This window comes from Spinacia oleracea, chromosome 3, assembly GCF_020520425.1.
Source record: "Spinacia oleracea cultivar Varoflay chromosome 3, BTI_SOV_V1, whole genome shotgun sequence".
NCBI lineage: Eukaryota > Viridiplantae > Streptophyta > Magnoliopsida > Caryophyllales > Amaranthaceae > Spinacia > Spinacia oleracea.
Genome location: NC_079489.1, coordinates 15,473,329 through 15,490,819, shown reverse-complemented (window position 1 = coordinate 15,490,819; position 17,491 = coordinate 15,473,329). Strand labels below are relative to the sequence as shown.

At 34.5% G+C, this 17,491-nt stretch overlaps 1 protein-coding gene across 1 annotated transcript; it reads left to right on the top strand.

Moving 5' to 3' along the window:
• The first annotated feature begins 6,246 nt into the window (after window positions 1-6,246).
• On the top strand, window positions 6,247-15,159 carry LOC110789090 (inositol transporter 1). The gene is made up of 6 exons (XM_021993738.2): window positions 6,247-6,740; window positions 7,887-7,957; window positions 10,198-10,533; window positions 13,436-13,543; window positions 13,628-13,810; window positions 14,294-15,159. Exons 1-6 carry the CDS (start codon window positions 6,602-6,604, stop codon window positions 14,972-14,974), a joined length of 1,518 nt encoding a protein of 505 aa, XP_021849430.1. The 5' UTR covers window positions 6,247-6,601; the 3' UTR covers window positions 14,975-15,159.
• Window positions 15,160-17,491: the final 2,332 nt, after the last annotated feature.

Genomic DNA, 17,491 nt, shown 5'->3' with positions numbered 1-17,491 from the left:
AAAAGGAAAACTTTTGCCGGGGGGATGATGATGATGATGAGGTGGCATTGAGGTTTGTGATTTTCTTTTTTTTTGGTTTTTTTTTTTTTTTTTTGGACCTTTTATGTAATGTTTGTTTAATTGGAACATAATGAAGTGGGTAATGTTAATTGGGTTGTCTTTGTAGGGGAAATTTTCATTTGGAATGATCTTAGAGCATGATTAATCAAGAGGAAACATCTTCTTCTTAGCACTTTCTCTTTTTGTAAGAGGATTTCTCATTGTTATAGAAATGGAGGAGATGATTTCTTTAAGGAAGAGGAATAACATTCAAGAGAATAACATTCCTTGGCTCATGTGTCCAATAGAAACCTTTCGCAAGTTAAATTTCGCTTCTTGTTACATTAGTAGTGGCTGTCAAATTTACTCATATTTCCAACGGTTATAATTCTTTAAACGATAATAAAATTAAAACGGAAACATATTAATTATAAAAAATAAAAATAAAAAACACCAATGACTATTTTAAAAAATCTGTAAAATGAACCTAATTTTTACCTATTTTCATACACTTTATTTTTATCGAGGTATCTCTATTATCATATTTAATTATTTATTACATATGTGACGATCGTTTTATTTACTAATTAATAGATTTAAATTATCATTAATATTTAAGTTTCTGTAAAAATATTGAATTATGATCATAATTTGATTTTAATAATTTTGAAACAATTTAAATTATCATTAATCTAATATTAATAAGTTAACATATTGAAAATTAAATCATTTAATGTAATAGAATATGTGGTGGGATATGTGTATGAAGAGAGAGAAAGTAAGAGGCGATACTCTTGATTGTGGGACGATTTAAAGAAATATGATGATGAAAAGGAAGGAGATAATGGAAAATGATGTGGATGAAAGAGATTCTGATGTGTCAAAATGAGGGGGGGGGGAGATAAGAAAATAGAGGAAGGGGATAGCCTCTTGGTTAATCATGCTCTTATGCGAATGAGACACGATGACCAATGTAGATTATAGATGGAGAGATTAGGAATTCGAACACGTGATATATCGTACACAAGAACACAATCCACCAATCTTAATCACTATTCTAAAACAAGAAGGAAAAATAGAAAATATAAAATGGTCTATTATCTATACTAATATATTATTAAAAGGCGTTGCGAAAAAAGTTTATGTGCCATGTAGAACTCTCCTATTTACGCCATGTCATCCACTCACCAAGGTTATATGAATGTTATTGACAACCAAAAATCAATACAATAAGCTTCGAACACAAGACCTCATGTTTGGAGAATAACTCTCATTACCATCTTAACCAACTATTAATTGTTGTATATCCATGCACATTAATTTAATGCACATTAATTTATAAACACATGTTAACATGAAGTCTAAAACAACTAAATCTTTGTGTTACCTTTTATTTTTTATGGAATATATTGGAAAAAAAGTAGCAATTAAAATATTAGGAGAACAATGAATTAAACATGATATATATCATAAGTCTCATAAGCATCAACTACATAAATGCCATGCATATATCTTATTAATTTGAAGAACGTAGTTCCATTAGAAAATAAATTAAACGAATTGTAAGATGATCTAACTGAAAATTTATTTGGCATGATAAATGACGGTAACGTACATGTGTAATTGATGAACTCAATGAATCTTTTCACTTTTATGGACTAAATGCATTTTGGTCAAATATTGAGTTGAAAAAGAATCTTGAATTTTAATTATTCAAAGTAGCAATCGGGGATGACAGACGTCACTTCCTTGTGCAATTTTTTCCCAACAAAAACTTATTTTCTAAAATATATCTACTTTATTTAATTTATTATAATTTTCTTTTTTGTTTTATAAATTATTTATGTATGAAAACAAAATATTGGATTGCAGAATATGACAATAATAGATACCTTTAGAAATATTTTAGTCATATTGGTATATCAATAATGTAATATTTACTCAATATTTTGATTAAATTAACATAGTAAGCATATAAAATACGAAGTAGAACGAAATTTTTCATATTAGATGATAATTAAATGAGTATGCTAAAAAATTATTAATTATGTATTAGCTTTAGGAGGATAAATATTTTATTGAAAATATAATCAAATAATAATTTTAGAATATCCAGTGCACGTGATATAATCTAGTTTTTAACTAAAGCTTACAAGTTTTCTATTATAGTGAAAAGTAATAATGATCATCGTTCTTGGAACTCTTAGAGCAATATTCGAGGTTCTAACTACGAAGTAAAACAAAATATTGAATTGAATGCATCTTTTACTCAAACATTGTCAAGTAGTTGTGTTTTAAAAAAAATTAACTCAAAATGTCTAAGCATGTATGACAATTTACAGACCACGGGTTGCAAATAAAGAGCTTAAGTTGTGTAGTTAGGGATCATTAACTTTCATTCTTTTATCCTATGTTTATTTGGTTTCTAATAATCTTTGTTTTATGCCATTTTAAAATATTCGTAACTTCTTAAAAACTCTTTTGGTGCACTAAATCAACTTTATATGCATGCATGTAGTCGTTTTTAGGAATTAACCCCGTCATGTATTATAGCTCTTCTATTGTCCAAATTGTTGGCTTTAGCTCAACTAGTTAGCATTTTTTTTAATATCTCTCATGGTCGATGTTATGCATGTTTTCGTAATAGTCTTAAGCATATACTTGATCGACCATAAAGGGTGGGGTACACTGACCTCTCGAGACTTGCAAGTGTTTCTGTTTCTCTCATCCTCCTCTCTACCTATCTTCTCTTTGGGTCATCTGGCAACTCAAGGTTTGTCTATTCACGCTTGCCCCTACACATTGCCTTATTTACCCCATAAGTAACACTTGTACATGACCATCAACTTTGAGATTTATCCTGAAGCACACCGAGGATTATTTGGTGGAATTGGAGGCATATTATGTTGGATCACAATTCACAAACCTTATTGTATCCAAATCATTGTTTCCATTGCTAAACCTAATGTAATTAATGGGTGTAACTTTTACTACTAACTGCCGATATTGTGGCGCTCACGTTTCTTTTTGTGTGTGCCTTTGTTCCCGGGACCAAAGCCTTGAATTTGGGGAGCTACACCTGCTTAGATCCTTGAGAATGAGTTGTAAAGCTTTGTAATATTTACCGATTCTATGGACTATGTTATTGTAAGAAACATTGCTTATTTGTCTTGGCATATATTGTTTAGATGAGTTGGTTTCTCTTGTTAGGATGCTTGTATCATTTAAAGGCTCATGTAATTAAATTATTTCATTGAACAACTTATCATGATAGAATTATGCAATACGTTGTAAGCTTGTGTCTCCGCCACCAATTAGTTGAGAATTGGGGATGGATCAACATGTTTAGGCTATTTATATTGCTTCCTATTGGGAGAATTTGATTCCCATTGCTCTCCATCCCGTTTTTTTATACATGTGCTCTCTACCCTTTCGACATTATATTATGCTAACATTATGAGAGAGGATCACAATGAACAATGGGGCCCACCATGTACCCAATTTTTTCTACTCTTTAGAAAAGTTATTAATAGTATTTTTAGGAAAAATTGATAAAGGCAGTTCCAACTATGGACGTTCGACTTTAAAAGGGTCCAACTATGAAATATTACTGGCAGGTCCCAACTATTACAGGTGTTGACTTCGTGTGGACCCATCATAAAAATGACCGGCTGAATAAGGTAAAATGATGACGTGGCAAGTGTCTTCCAATTATCACGTGGCAATTAAAAAAATACTACCCATTTAAAACAAACCACCCGTTTTAAATACAAAAGCCCACCCATTTAATAAAAAAGACCTCCCTCCCTTAATTAAAACCCAGATTTCTTCTTCTTCGCTCCTCTTTCATTTTCGCTACTTTTAATTTTATCTCCATGCTCTTCTCTTAATCTCTTTAATTCATCCACTCCCAAGTCCTGTAAAATATAATGTAGAGAGGAGAAAGCTTGAGATTATTATTGATGGTCATGCATATTTATACAACCGATTGACGTTAATAAAATATCCTAATACTACTGGACTTAGAATACCAATGTCAGCAATCAATACCAACTCTAACTGTAAATATAATGTGACAAAGTTCTAATATATATCAAATACTTCCTTCAAAAGTCCCAACGGCCCTTGCAATTACCTATCTAAAAATTTGAGCCATTAATTTTCTAGATTTTGAAGAATTAAATTGCAAGTTTGGGTGGGTTCTCCTTCTTCTCTTAATTTGAAGTATATCTCCTCCTCCTTCTTCTTCTCTTAATCTCTTTCGTTTATCCCTAAACAACTGATAATCTATTTCATTTATCCCTAAACAATTGAAAATCATGATTAGAAATATCACGATCCAACCCCAATGTAGAAGCCACATCAACAATCTGAAGATAAGCCCTCAAATTATCAACGACCACCTCATAAAATTAAGATGATGAGTGATGAATTGACCGAATTGAAGTACGTCGAGAGCACGCTCAAGCTCGACGAGGTGGCCGGAGAAGGAGAGAGAAGAGGGGGGGAGTGGCGAAGGGACCAGGTGGAGAAGGCGGTGATAAAGCTAGTGTGGTCGAAGGGGTCTTTGGGGTCAGGTGACGGTGGGTGCTGAGAGAAGGAGGTCGGCGGTGGTGTCAAGTATTCAGGTGGGGCATGGATACAGATGGTTGTGGGGTGGGAAGAGATGATAGAGGGAAGGTTGAAAGCGGCGATGATGATGGAAGTTACAGGCTGAGGGGAGGAAGGAAGTATCAATCATTTTTTTTAAGTAATTATTTAGAATTTTTTTTTTTAACTTATTTAGTCGGTTACCACGGTTACCAGTAAAAAGGCCCACGTAAAGTTAATACCTCTCTTAGTTGGAGCCTGCCAGTAATAATCCGTAGTTAGACCCTTTTAAAGTCGAACGACCATAGCTCGGACTGCCTTTATCAATTTTTCCGTATTTTTATGCATATATCCTAAAATATGGTCAATATATGTCTCGATATATTGCATAACGATGATTTGTATTTCACTTTTGCTCCTTCATATGCTTTCCAAAAGAAGCTTGCGTGGAGATATATTAAGCATTATCTGCCTCAAATATAGATTAAGTATTTTCTGCCTCAAATCACCATACAAAATCTATCTTACACTCGGGTGCATTAGGTGCCCCTATGAGTGTTTTTAATCTTATTGAGTTGATCAATTAAGCATATCTTTCGAAAAAAATAAAAAAATTAAGCATATGTAGACCCAAATAAAAAAATGAATATATTGGCCGAGATGATCCACTCTTCCATATACTCACGTAGCCAGTAATGACTCTAATTTGTAAATATGAATGTCTTAATTACTATCTTAGACGACTATTGGATATGCTCTTTATGCCATACAAATATATATAACTTATAAGTTAGAACACAAGTGCATATTTTATACGGAGTACTATCTATTTACGGGGTTTTCATATTTACCCTCACTTTTCTGGTGATTTGGTGAAAGTGATGGTTGGTTGGTTGTTGGTAAGGGGCACTTGTGTTCTTTAACTATCTATTTTACTTCTCCTTAATATGTGGAGGAGGTATTTTCGGATATCGGATATGTGTTTGTAAATGCATATCATATCAAAAGACAAAATAGGAAAAAGACAAAAAAAGAAATTGAATGGTACTTTGGTCAGAATGGTACTTTTTGTAAACATGAATGGTACTTCCTTTTTTCCCTATTTTGTCTTTTAGCTATTTGTCTTTTACTCTGATATATGTGTTGCCACACATATAGATATCCGAAAATACTTCCTCTAATATGTGCGCCAAAATAAATAATATCATATAAATATAAACGGATGAAATACTATATTGAAACGAATATAACAAGACATCACATTACTATATTACTTCTTTCGTTGTCACATGAGGTCCTATTAGATTCGTCTCAATGACTATTTTTTAAATATCAATTTTTTATAATTTTTCTTGTACATAATTGAAGATATTAATGTTTGAAATCTTGTATTGGCAAACGTACCTAAAACATTTGTGTCATTTGAAAAAAGAACGGATGAAGTATTTTTGTTATAAGCTAACGATAATTTATCGTCTCAATTTTTAAAATTTTACCCAAACAATTATAATGAAACAATCTTTTAAAGACGGAAAGAGTATTTTGTAAGTGCGTTTTCAACTTTAAGAATGGAAGTGAATAAGATTAATGAGGTGGACGGATGTCTTATACGGAAGTATATCCATTCTGAGTTGGCAACATTGCTGCGTTGGCAACTTGGCGACATTGCTACTTCTGTTTTCTTCCTTCATCCCAACTTCCAAAATTCCAGAAAAATCACTGTTTAATTGCATTTTACATCCCCATTTGTTTCTGGGTTTCTCGAAGTTCCTTTCTTTATGTTATCTTCCTTTATACATTGATCAAATCAACCCACTACAACTTCAGGGTGGTCCCAATTTTATTCCCAAAACTTGGAAACTTTCCTCCAATTATCTGCTGATGACAGTTCATATTGATTTTTAATTCCGGGTTTGCAATTTTGTGAATAAAATTTGGTCAAAGTTGGGTCTGTTGTAAAAATTTAGGGCAGATGTTGGATTCTATACCGGGGAGTTCTGGGTATTTAGAATCATATCCTGAAAGAAGATTTACATATTTCAGTAATAAATATGTGTTGGGATTGACTGTTGTTGCTGGAATTGGTGGTTTGCTATTTGGATATGATACAGGTATTGTGCTTTAGTTCTCTGAAGAATCAAAATTTCTCTCCTTAATTTAAATTTGAGGTGTAATTAGGTTTTTCTGAAGTTAAATGTTGTAATTAATTGTGGGATTTAAGCGTTAATTTTATTCTAATTACTTGTTTATTCTTAGTTCTTTTAACAGTTTCATCAGCAAGAAAAAGATGTTAGCTTGAAATTAATGAATGCCATAGGCCCATAGTGAAGAACTTTTGATGTAGGGTATGAAAAGCAAGACATTTATGCATTCAATTAGTCTTTCCAGGCTTTTAAGGTGGCAGAAATGCAGAAGCCTTATTGGGGGTGTGAGCGCACAATTTCCACTATACACCCGGGTGTAATTTTGGAGTGTGTAATGGCTCCTACTCTCCTAGCATGTGTGTTTGAGAATGTTAGGATTCTTAATGGACACCCTGGTGTTTTTGCTATTGTAATGCATCCTAAGAGAAATTGTTTGTGAAGTTTTTTTATGTATGTGTTTCGTGGTTGTTTTCGTTTATTTCACCTTACATTCAAAAGTTTTGTTTGTGTTTTATAGGGAAGCATAGAATATTGAAAAACAATAATTTTGATTCGTGAATAGTGCAAATAACATGGAATCTTCGTAATCAAATCGGTGAGAAAAACAAAAAAAGGTGGAAATAAAAAAAGAGGAGAAAAATGTCAATTAATTGAATAATGTTTGAGCTTAAAAAAATAAAAGTTGAGTTTAAATGAACAAAAATAACGGTTTAAATGAATAATTTGGTCCAACTTGAAATTCAATTTATTTATATGATTGTGCCATGTGATTTGTACTATTCATAAATAACAGTTATGGATTTAGAACCACCCGGGAAGCACACTCCTCTCTTTTGGTTTATTTTATTAAGTCCAATTCCATGGTAACATTCAATTGTTCAACCATTTAATGTATAGGTTAGTCTTGATTTTATAGTCTGAGTGATGGATTTTATGTAGATAAGATTTTTTAAAAGTTTCAATTACTGCAACTATGCTTCATATTTGAAGTAATTTGAAGGCGTATTTTCCTAGTTATTTTCTGTTGTACTTCTGCAAACTTTGTTCATGATAACTTTTGTCTTCATATACTTTTCATAAATCATGTGTTATTAAGGAGATCTCGGATTGCAGGTGTTATATCAGGGGCACTTTTATACATCAAGGATGATTTTGAAGAAGTCAAAAACAGCAGTTTCTTGCAGGTATGAGCTACTGTAGGTTTATTTTGCAAATTGGTTATGCGGAAGTGGTAACATATGGAATATAGATCTACTTTTTCTGGTGGCTAGTTGCGTCATACGCTTTATGTTTCTTTGTGAGTGCTCTGGTTGAATGGTGAAAAGGGAGCTTATACTAGGCCTGGTGTTAAATAATCTGTTGGGGGTTGGTATACGAATTAAACTGTATGCATTTCCTTGCCCATGTAGAAGTGCAGTTTTGATTAGCTATAAATCTGTCATGTTGAAGTTGATTATAGATTATATGGTAGTCAATGTAAAGAATCTCAAATTCACATCCAAGCACCACTGCACAAGAATGAACCATCATGCTAGTTATAACTCACACTCTTCTCAAACCAAGGAGGTGCAGTGCAACTAATTGAGCCTTTTAAACACAAGTCAAATGCTTCTGATTTTCTTTTCTATATGATATGACATTCCTTATTTTCTTCTCTATTATATTCCGCTTATGTGGTATTGCACAAAAGGCTGCTCTGTCCTCCAAACATGTACTACGTATTTCACTGAAAACCGAACTGCTAATTCCATGCTAATTCGTATTCACTGAAAACCGAACTGAAAACTATCAATTTCATGCTAATTCGTATTTCACTGAAAACCGAATTGAGGTACTCTCATGCCGTTCAGTTTTTCTGTGTGGAGCATGGGCATTTGACTATGGTTTGAACTGACATGAGGAGGTGGTCATATATAGTTCCTTGGTCAGGGCTAGAAATGCTAAAGCTGTACCCTAAACTCATTCACCAGGGTCAACTTAGGTATTTTCTCCTTTCTTCGAGTTCTTACAAGTTTACAGTTCTACACTAAGCAGTTGACTGTTAGACTGGGAGCCAAAACTTTCCATTTCCCTTCCATTCTTATATATGCGGGAAAAGTGTTAATATTGTAGCTTTATACAGTGTTATGTTATGAATTAGCATATATTGGTGAAAAAAACAGAGAGACTATGGACAGCATAGAGAGATTAAGGGGGAAGAAGGATGATTAGTGAAGAAGAGGTCCATATGACTATTCATGCTAAACAAGCGACAAACCACCAATTACAGCCTTGCCAGCCTTTCGAGAGGAATGTCACTCACCCAAACTACGGACATCTTATTACTTTCCACAATATTCTCTCTCTCCCCCTAATTTGCTCTATATATAGAGCTTTTCCCCTAACAACCTAGCTAACTTATTATGAAAGCCACTAATAACTGAATCATAATGCAACTCACTAAAATACCCCTCTCCATGATATCAATTCGTTTCTTGTTAATGAGAAGGGGGTGGGCACTTTATTTATTGTCAGTCGTTGACATCTCTTCCCCCTAAAGAGGTTGAATTTCTCATTATATTTGATCCTCTGGAGACTGGAAGGAATTTAAACCATGAGCAATCGATAACTTACCAGCTACAGATTATAACAAGTGTTGGAACAATTTTATGGGTAACATGGTAATCATAATTCAAAGGGAGGATTGTATACTAGCCTGACCGCGTGCCTTTTCTCATCCCGAGGGAGGGGGAAAAAGTTGTTTTTTATTTTTTTTGGTAAATGTTCAATGGGGAGCCAAGTAGTTATGGTTCTTTTCATTCTGCACCTGCACTTGGATTGGTCCCCTCCTTTTGCAATGGAACACTTAACAGACGAGTAGAAGTTCGACAAAAGCACATGTCTAATTATATATTCTTTTAGAAGTAATATACTTATATAGTTATATGCTTCTCAAACAAGGTGTAGGATATCTACACAAATACGTCCTAGGGGGTTAGGTTGTAGATCTGGATCCTTACGTTTCCATAGGCAGGAGCGACATCACAAGATCTGGTAAGTAATGGTATGGACTATGGTAGGGACAAGATATTTCCAACACAAGCTTACTGAGCTGATTTTTATCTCAGTATTTTTTTACTTTTATTCCCATAACAATAGATATAAATGTGGATTATTTTGGTTGGAAAAAATTATTTCACATATATTGCACATGGTAGAATAAACCTTGAAATGTGTGGCCTGTTTGTAATTAAGGATGTATTTTGATAAGTCTTGATTTATGCAGTTGTATCCGCATTCTCTGCCGCTGTATCTGTGACCTGGAATTCGAAAAATTATTTTGCATTACTTCCATACTGTGATTAAGAGAGTTTTCTAAAATGCATCCTTATTCCTTTTTTTTGTCCTTGCTTACTTGAAAAACTCTCATGGCTCTCATTGGCAGGAAACAATTGTCAGCATGGCCCAAGTAGGTGCAATAATTGGAGCTGTTTTTGGTGGATGGATTAACGACACCTTTGGACGCAAGAAAGCTACACTATTTGCCGATGTTATCTTCGTGGCCGGTTCAGTTGTCATGGCTGCCGCTCCAGATCCTTATGTTCTTATATTTGGACGTCTTTTAGTTGGTTTGGGTATTGGAGTGGCTTCAGTTACTGCTCCTGTTTACATTTCAGAAGCATCCCCGACTGAAGTAAGAGGAGGACTCGTGAGTACAAATGTGCTCATGATTACAGGTGGACAGTTTCTTTCCTACCTCGTTAACCTTGCTTTTACTGAGGTCAGTTCAATCTTGCAGAAACATCACTGTAGGAAGCTCTCTTTTCATTCCTGCCTGTCTATTAAGTGCTACGTATTACAGTTCCAAAATGAAATTCTCTATTGCAGGATGCTTCTTTTCTTCTAAGGTGCTTGGCGCAGTTGTATTTGTTTCTAAATTCTAGCCCATAAAAAGCTAACTCATTTGAAACTTTTAAATGATCGTTTCGCCTGCAATTCCAATAATTAGCATGCACTAGATTTAGGCATGTGATTTTTATCGGGTTTTCAGTACAAATTTGGTCCTTTGATGGTTTTATCGAACATATCCCTCTTAAATAAAAACATAAATAAAGTATTTGGTATAAGAAACTGATATCTTTGTTGATCCTATGTATTGGTATCTACTTATGCTCTGAAGCAACATCAACTGGAATTAAGTTATAGAAAATGTATCTGCAATTCTGCATTCTTCATAGCTATCATGACTGTCGATGTTGTAGTTACAAGAACAAAATCCTCTAGTGGACCTTTTAACCGTTAATGTCCTGGAAGGCTGGTAGTCTTTGCTCATCTATCACCTACGTGATGTTGACTGTTTATTTTTTTAATTTACTGACTCTGTTTTGTGGGATCACATATGGTTGGAGAACAAAAGATGGAGCCTGGAACTGGACATGTCTGATTTTAAAAATTTAGGCTGCCCAAATGATATTTTGTCCTGAGTATATTGATAAGTGATAACAAGAGAGAATTGCTACAAGTCTTACCTTTAGCCGACAAGCGCTTTATCACTATTATTGTTTTTATGATTTCAGATGTTTTTTATAAAATTGAAACAACTATTAGTCTATTACTAGTATTACTAGAAATTTAAGAAACTTTCAGCGAAATTCAGAATCAGTCATACGGAGTATTATTTTTGCAAAGTTTTAGCCAATTTCAGCTGAGGCAAACACACTTCAAAACGGCTAATTAGCTACATCGACTTCTTACTGACTGTGAAGTAACAGATGATGATTACATTTTGGGTCAAGTGCTCTAATGAAATTAGTTACATTAGGTGCAAGGATGCGAACTTGCAATCAGCCTCTAACCTGTTTTGGCCAGGAGCCTTGGTGGATGCTTTGAGTCATTTGATTTTGTGTGTAAATAGTCTAGCAATGGTGTACCTTCATACTAATCGTATTTGATATTTTCATTTTCTCGTATTATTTTTGCAAAGTTTAGAAATTTCTGGCAAGTTTTAGCCAATTTCAGCTGAGGCAAACACACTTCAAAACGGCTAATTAGCTACATCGACTTCTTACTGACTGTGAAGTAACAGATGATGATTACATTTTGGGTCAAGTGCTCTAATGAAATTAGTTACATTAGGTGCAAGGATGCGAACTTGCAATCAGCCTCTAACCTGTTTTGGCCAGGAGCCTCGGTGGATGCTTTGAGTCATTTGATTTTGTGTGTAAATAGTCTAGCAATGGTGTACCTTCATACTAATCGTATTTGATATTTTCATTTTCTCATGGCATTGGTTAAAAAATCATTTGAATATTGCGTCATGGTCTCATGGATATCTTGTGAAGAGTGGCAAACTGAAGGAATTGTGAGGGTAGGGGAAGACCAAAACAAACTTTGAAGAGGGTGATTGTGAGTGATATGAGTTTATTAGGGGACTGAGGAAAATATGGCGTTATATAGGGTGGAGTGGAGGGAGATAATATATGCCGACGACTCAACATGACTTCTTTTTTTCCTCTTTTCTCTATTTTATATCTTCCTTTGCAAACTTTTTTTTTTCAAAATAAATAAATTTGTGTCTCTTCTTTAAGGGGACCTTATTTTCTTGTTCCTATTTTTCGTGCCTCATTATCCCCGCCTCCACTTTCTCAATTTTGCTTGTTTACTCTTTTTAACATAACCTTTTACTTTTTCTTGCTTCACATTTTGCGGATAGTTTCCTATGATTGCTCTGGGTGTGAATGAGCCGAGCCGGTCAATAAACTACTCGGGTTCGGGCTCGTTTAAAACTCGTTCATGTTCGTTCATTTATTAAACGAGCCGAGCTTGAACAACTTTTGAAGCTCGCTTAATAAACGAGCTTGAACATGAACATAGGTATGCTCGTTCATTTAAGTTCATGAACAACTCGTTCATTTATGTTCATGAACAACTCGTTCATTTATGTTCGTGAACAAGTTCGTCTAGTTATGTTATGTATCATATTTTACCATATATACGTTTTTCAAATATAAATAAAAATCATGTTTCTGACTTTTGAAATCTATAATAGAATTAAAATCTTTTGAAATAAAATTTTAATTGCTAAATTAGTGTTCTTTGCCTCTTTCTAAATTATTAGTTTGTTTATCAAATAAAGTAATGTACTTTAATCTTTATAATTAGATATGATTATAATTTGTTAGATTTTCAAGTGGTTATACTCTAAAGCTCGTTTAAGAAAGCTCGTTCATGAAAAAAGCTCGTTTGTAAACTCGGCTCGATTAATAAATGAGCCGTTCACGAACAGTCCGCGAACACAAAATCTTTTAAACGAACCGAGCTTGAACAGATTTTGGAGCTCGGTTAAAAGCTCGGGCTCGGGCTCGAGCTCGCATAAGTTAAATGAACATGAACATGAACATGAACATGAACAGGGTAAAGCTAAGCTCGGCTCGGCTAGTTTGCACCCTATTTGCTCATGTTAGCCGACCCCAAATCATTTGGGACTAAGGATTAGTTGTTGTTGTTGTTGTGGATATGTTGTAATAGACCTACTATTTTACCCATCTCATTTGTGACATTAAACATGATCCTTGTTCCCAAATGCCGTAAAAGCACGTGGAAGTTCAACATCCTTTGTGTACAATGTATTTTTAGTTTCAAATGAATCTACCTGACATTCTGACCTATAATTTTCTCACCAGGTCCCTGGAACTTGGCGATGGATGCTTGGAGTATCAGCCGTGCCAGCTATAGTACAGTTCATTGCTATGCTCTTTTTACCGGAGTCCCCACGCTGGCTTTATATGAAGGTCATACTTGATGGATTAAATGCTTCACACTAAGTTTGTTTGGTGTGCTAAAGACTAATAGAATTTAAGTTTCATGCATGTCAGGGGGAGAAAGCCAAGGCTGTTGCGGTGCTTTCAAACATTTATGATCCGTTTAGGTTAGAGGATGAGGTGGATGGTCTTGCTTCTGCTGCAGAGGAAGAGCTTAGTAGAAAGAAAGCCAGTGTCTGGGATGTTTTTGGGAACAGAGAAAGAAGACATGCATTTCTAGTTGGAGGTGGTCTTCAGGTAAGCTTAAACTTAATTTGGAAAAGAACATGATGATCGTATGTTTGCTTCTTTTGCACTTGTTGGGGTTGGGGGCATTAGGAAGTAGCACTACCACCAAACTGCGACTGGGTTATGTTCAATGACCTCTTCAACTGCATTTTTTGCTTTACATTCCTTTGACTTTAACTTTTGGTAAAATTAGATTATGAGTAATTAACCGGAAGTTCGGTATCACTACCATTGCCTAAAAGTCATCTAGTATCACTACTTGTGCCACTTACCCTGAAGGAAATGAACGATCACTCATTTGAACAGTTCTTATTTGAAATCATAGACATTTTTTTTGAGGTTTGAACCTTTCCTCTGCCTAGGCTGTTCTAACCTTTAATATGAAGCATCATCATATGCAAACCACAGTTGATAAAATTTTACCACAATTTATCAGTAGTATGATCCACTGATTCTGTCTTATTTCTGTATTTTTGGACTTCGTCTGTGCAGGCGTTTCAGCAGTTTGTTGGTATAAACACAGTTATGTACTACAGTCCAACAATTGTCCAAATGGCTGGTTTCCACTCAAACCAACTAGCTCTTCTCCTCTCCCTCATTGTCGCGGGCCTAAATGCTGCTGGAACCGTCGTAGGCATTTATCTCATTGATCACATGGGACGCCGTCCATTAGCCATGATGAGCTTGGGCGGCGTGTTTGCATCCCTCATCATCTTATCTCTTTCCTTCTTTCTTCAATCCACAGGGGCCCTTGCTGTAGTAGGGCTCGCCCTTTATATAATATTTTTCTCGCCTGGTATGGGACCCGTTCCATGGACAGTAAACTCCGAGATATACCCACAAGCTTATCGAGGCATCTGTGGTGGTATGGCTGCTACTGTAAACTGGATTTCCAACGTGGTTGTCTCAGAGTCCTTCCTTTCAATCGCTGATGCTGCAGGAACCGGTACTACTTTCCTTATACTTGCTGGTATTTCTCTTCTTGCATTTGTGTTTGTAGCAGTATGTCTTCCTGAAACGAAGGGGTTGGCATTCGAAGAAGTGGAGGAAATTTGGAGAAAGAGGGCACGGGGAAATTCATCTAATACCCGAAGCCTTCTTCAAGGTGGAAACAGCCGTCAGAATGATTTTAAAGATACTCGTAATAGAGAAGATGATGAAGACATATCCTAGTTTGCACCCCAAGTTATCTAGGACATTTTTTTGGATGATTCTTTTCTCCCCATGGAGGGCTTGTTTGTCGCGCAATTGTATTTATTTACATGTATGTAAAATAACTTGGTGTATTTATTTATATGCTCCGTACTTTGTATCTTGGGGGCCTATGGCTCTATGCGAAGTTGAAGTTTGTGTGCATAGCTCAGTTGGTTCAAACAGGGTGTGTAAAATATAAATTTACTACAACTCAAAAATCTATTTTAAAGAGCATAAATTAAATATTATCTTCAAAACTCCATATTCAATTCCTTTGCAGGTTGTAATTTAAGTGTCAACAATGGATTTGCATGAAATGATATGGTGAGGATTTGAACCCTTGACCACTAAATACCAACTCATCTATGATCTATCCCACAATTCACTTATTTAGTTGTACTTGGGCGGGTAAATGTTTACCCTCGTTACACAGTGGGTCCGCCTCTGGTAAAGAGTAAGGGGGAATTCGCAAAATATATGGCGTGGTCCAGGGTTCAAGTCCTGTAAAAGATACAACTCCTTGTACACTAACCAATCGAGATACATGTTGCGACTTATCTCCTCTAAGATGCTTGCATGTCCGGACGGTGGAGTCCCTAGGGGCGAGGGTTTCGCCTTTTAACGAAGTTTGTGTACATACTTTGTATGTTTTTTTCATATGCTAAAAGAAGGTAGGAAGCCTAGGAACTATTTTCAGCAATCTTTTTGTTTAGTTGACATATTTGGCAGCCTTCGTTCCGCATGGTGCCCCAACCCGAACTATTTGTCGTATGAATAATGGGTAGCATTTGAGGTTAATCTGATAATCTCTAACCCGACATTACGAGTTTATGACACAATCTAAATGGTTTTATGTTCAAAGGATTATAAACATGTATCAATTCAAAAACTCCCCAATTAAACACATTTCACATTAGTTGTGTTATTCAATTTACGATCAATTTCATTTGATTTCATATTTTGTGAATAACCTTTAACTAACACGAATTGTGAGCCCCCTGGGTATGTCATATTTTGGTTTTTGGGCTCACTTGCATACTTGGCTTAACATGGTTTACAATAAGTTGAGAAATTCATCGGTTGTGTTGAGTTTAGCCCATACAAATGTTTCTCGTAATTTTTTATACTTTTTTTTCCGGTCCGTACTAATATTTAAAATTAGCAAAATGTTTCGATTAATGCCACTTGTCTATTTTTTTTTTTAAGAAAACAAAAATAACTCATAACCCAATTAGGAGGAGTTTTCATTTCACTTATAAGTTCAACAAATGTTCTACAGTAAAACTAATAAGCAATAGTTGGAATAACTTCTCAAGTTTATAAAATGTTATTTCTCCTCTTATTCTCCAACGTGGAACAACTCACATATGGTTAAGAGCAAGATTAACGCTAGTCTGAGCAATAGTCTGAGAAATAGTCTTATTGAGTATTAACCTAAAACCTCCCATTTAAGTAGAAGAGTATGACAAAAGTCTGAACAAGAGTCTTGGAATTCCAAGACTCTACCTAAGACGTTTAAACATCAAATTCAATCTTAATTATTATTATTTTACTTTTTTATTTTTTTTTATTTTCATTAATTTGAGAAGTCTTGAATGAGTACGAGGGGTTAAGTGAAAAAATTAAGTAAATCTAAAAGGGTCTCAACAAGAATCTGAAAAATTGAAAATAAATAAAAATTAATAAAAAGCTGATGGAAGTCTTAGCTCAAACTAGCGTTAATCTTGCTCTAACAATAACATTAAGTTTCAACAAAAAGTATTGGATAAATTAATTTTCTAATATCAAAACTATATAATGCGTAATTGTAAAAGCAATGTGACACGTGCTTTACACAAGCTAAAAACTTGTTACGTTTTTATGTACTTGATATTTAAATCGAGGGGGTGGGTTGAAAAAAGCACCATTTATATTGAAGTCTTTGATTAGATAATTCTTGGTTCTTGCTGGTCAATTCTTTAACTATAGCCCATTCTAAGCTATTTCATAATTCTAAATACCAAAAATATACTTCACCAATCATTCAATCTTATTAATTAATATAGAACAATATGGGAGGACATAACATAATAATCATCGTCTTTTTTTCCCTAGTCTCATAGAAGGATTTGTAAATGTCAAAGATTTTTTTTTAAAAGAATTATTACTCTCAGATGTTGTCAAAAGAAATCTCTTAAATTGAAAAACTTCGACGTTTCTTGGTCATAAAGACACGAAATTTCAAATTTCATGTACAAGCTTCTTGACTTCAATTTCAATACGCATATTAATCTAATGAGACGACTCTACTATAAGTAATTTTATGTTGAAAACAAGTCATTTGAATATTCGTCCTGATTAGGTCAATTTGGTTCATGTCACTTTAGGTAGCAAATAACTTGGTTCAATTTCAGATCAGGTTTACATAGTTATTATATTCAAGCTTATGATCATTTCGGTTATAATAAAAGATGACATAAGGTTGACTAGTTGAGTTACAATCGAGTTACCTATATT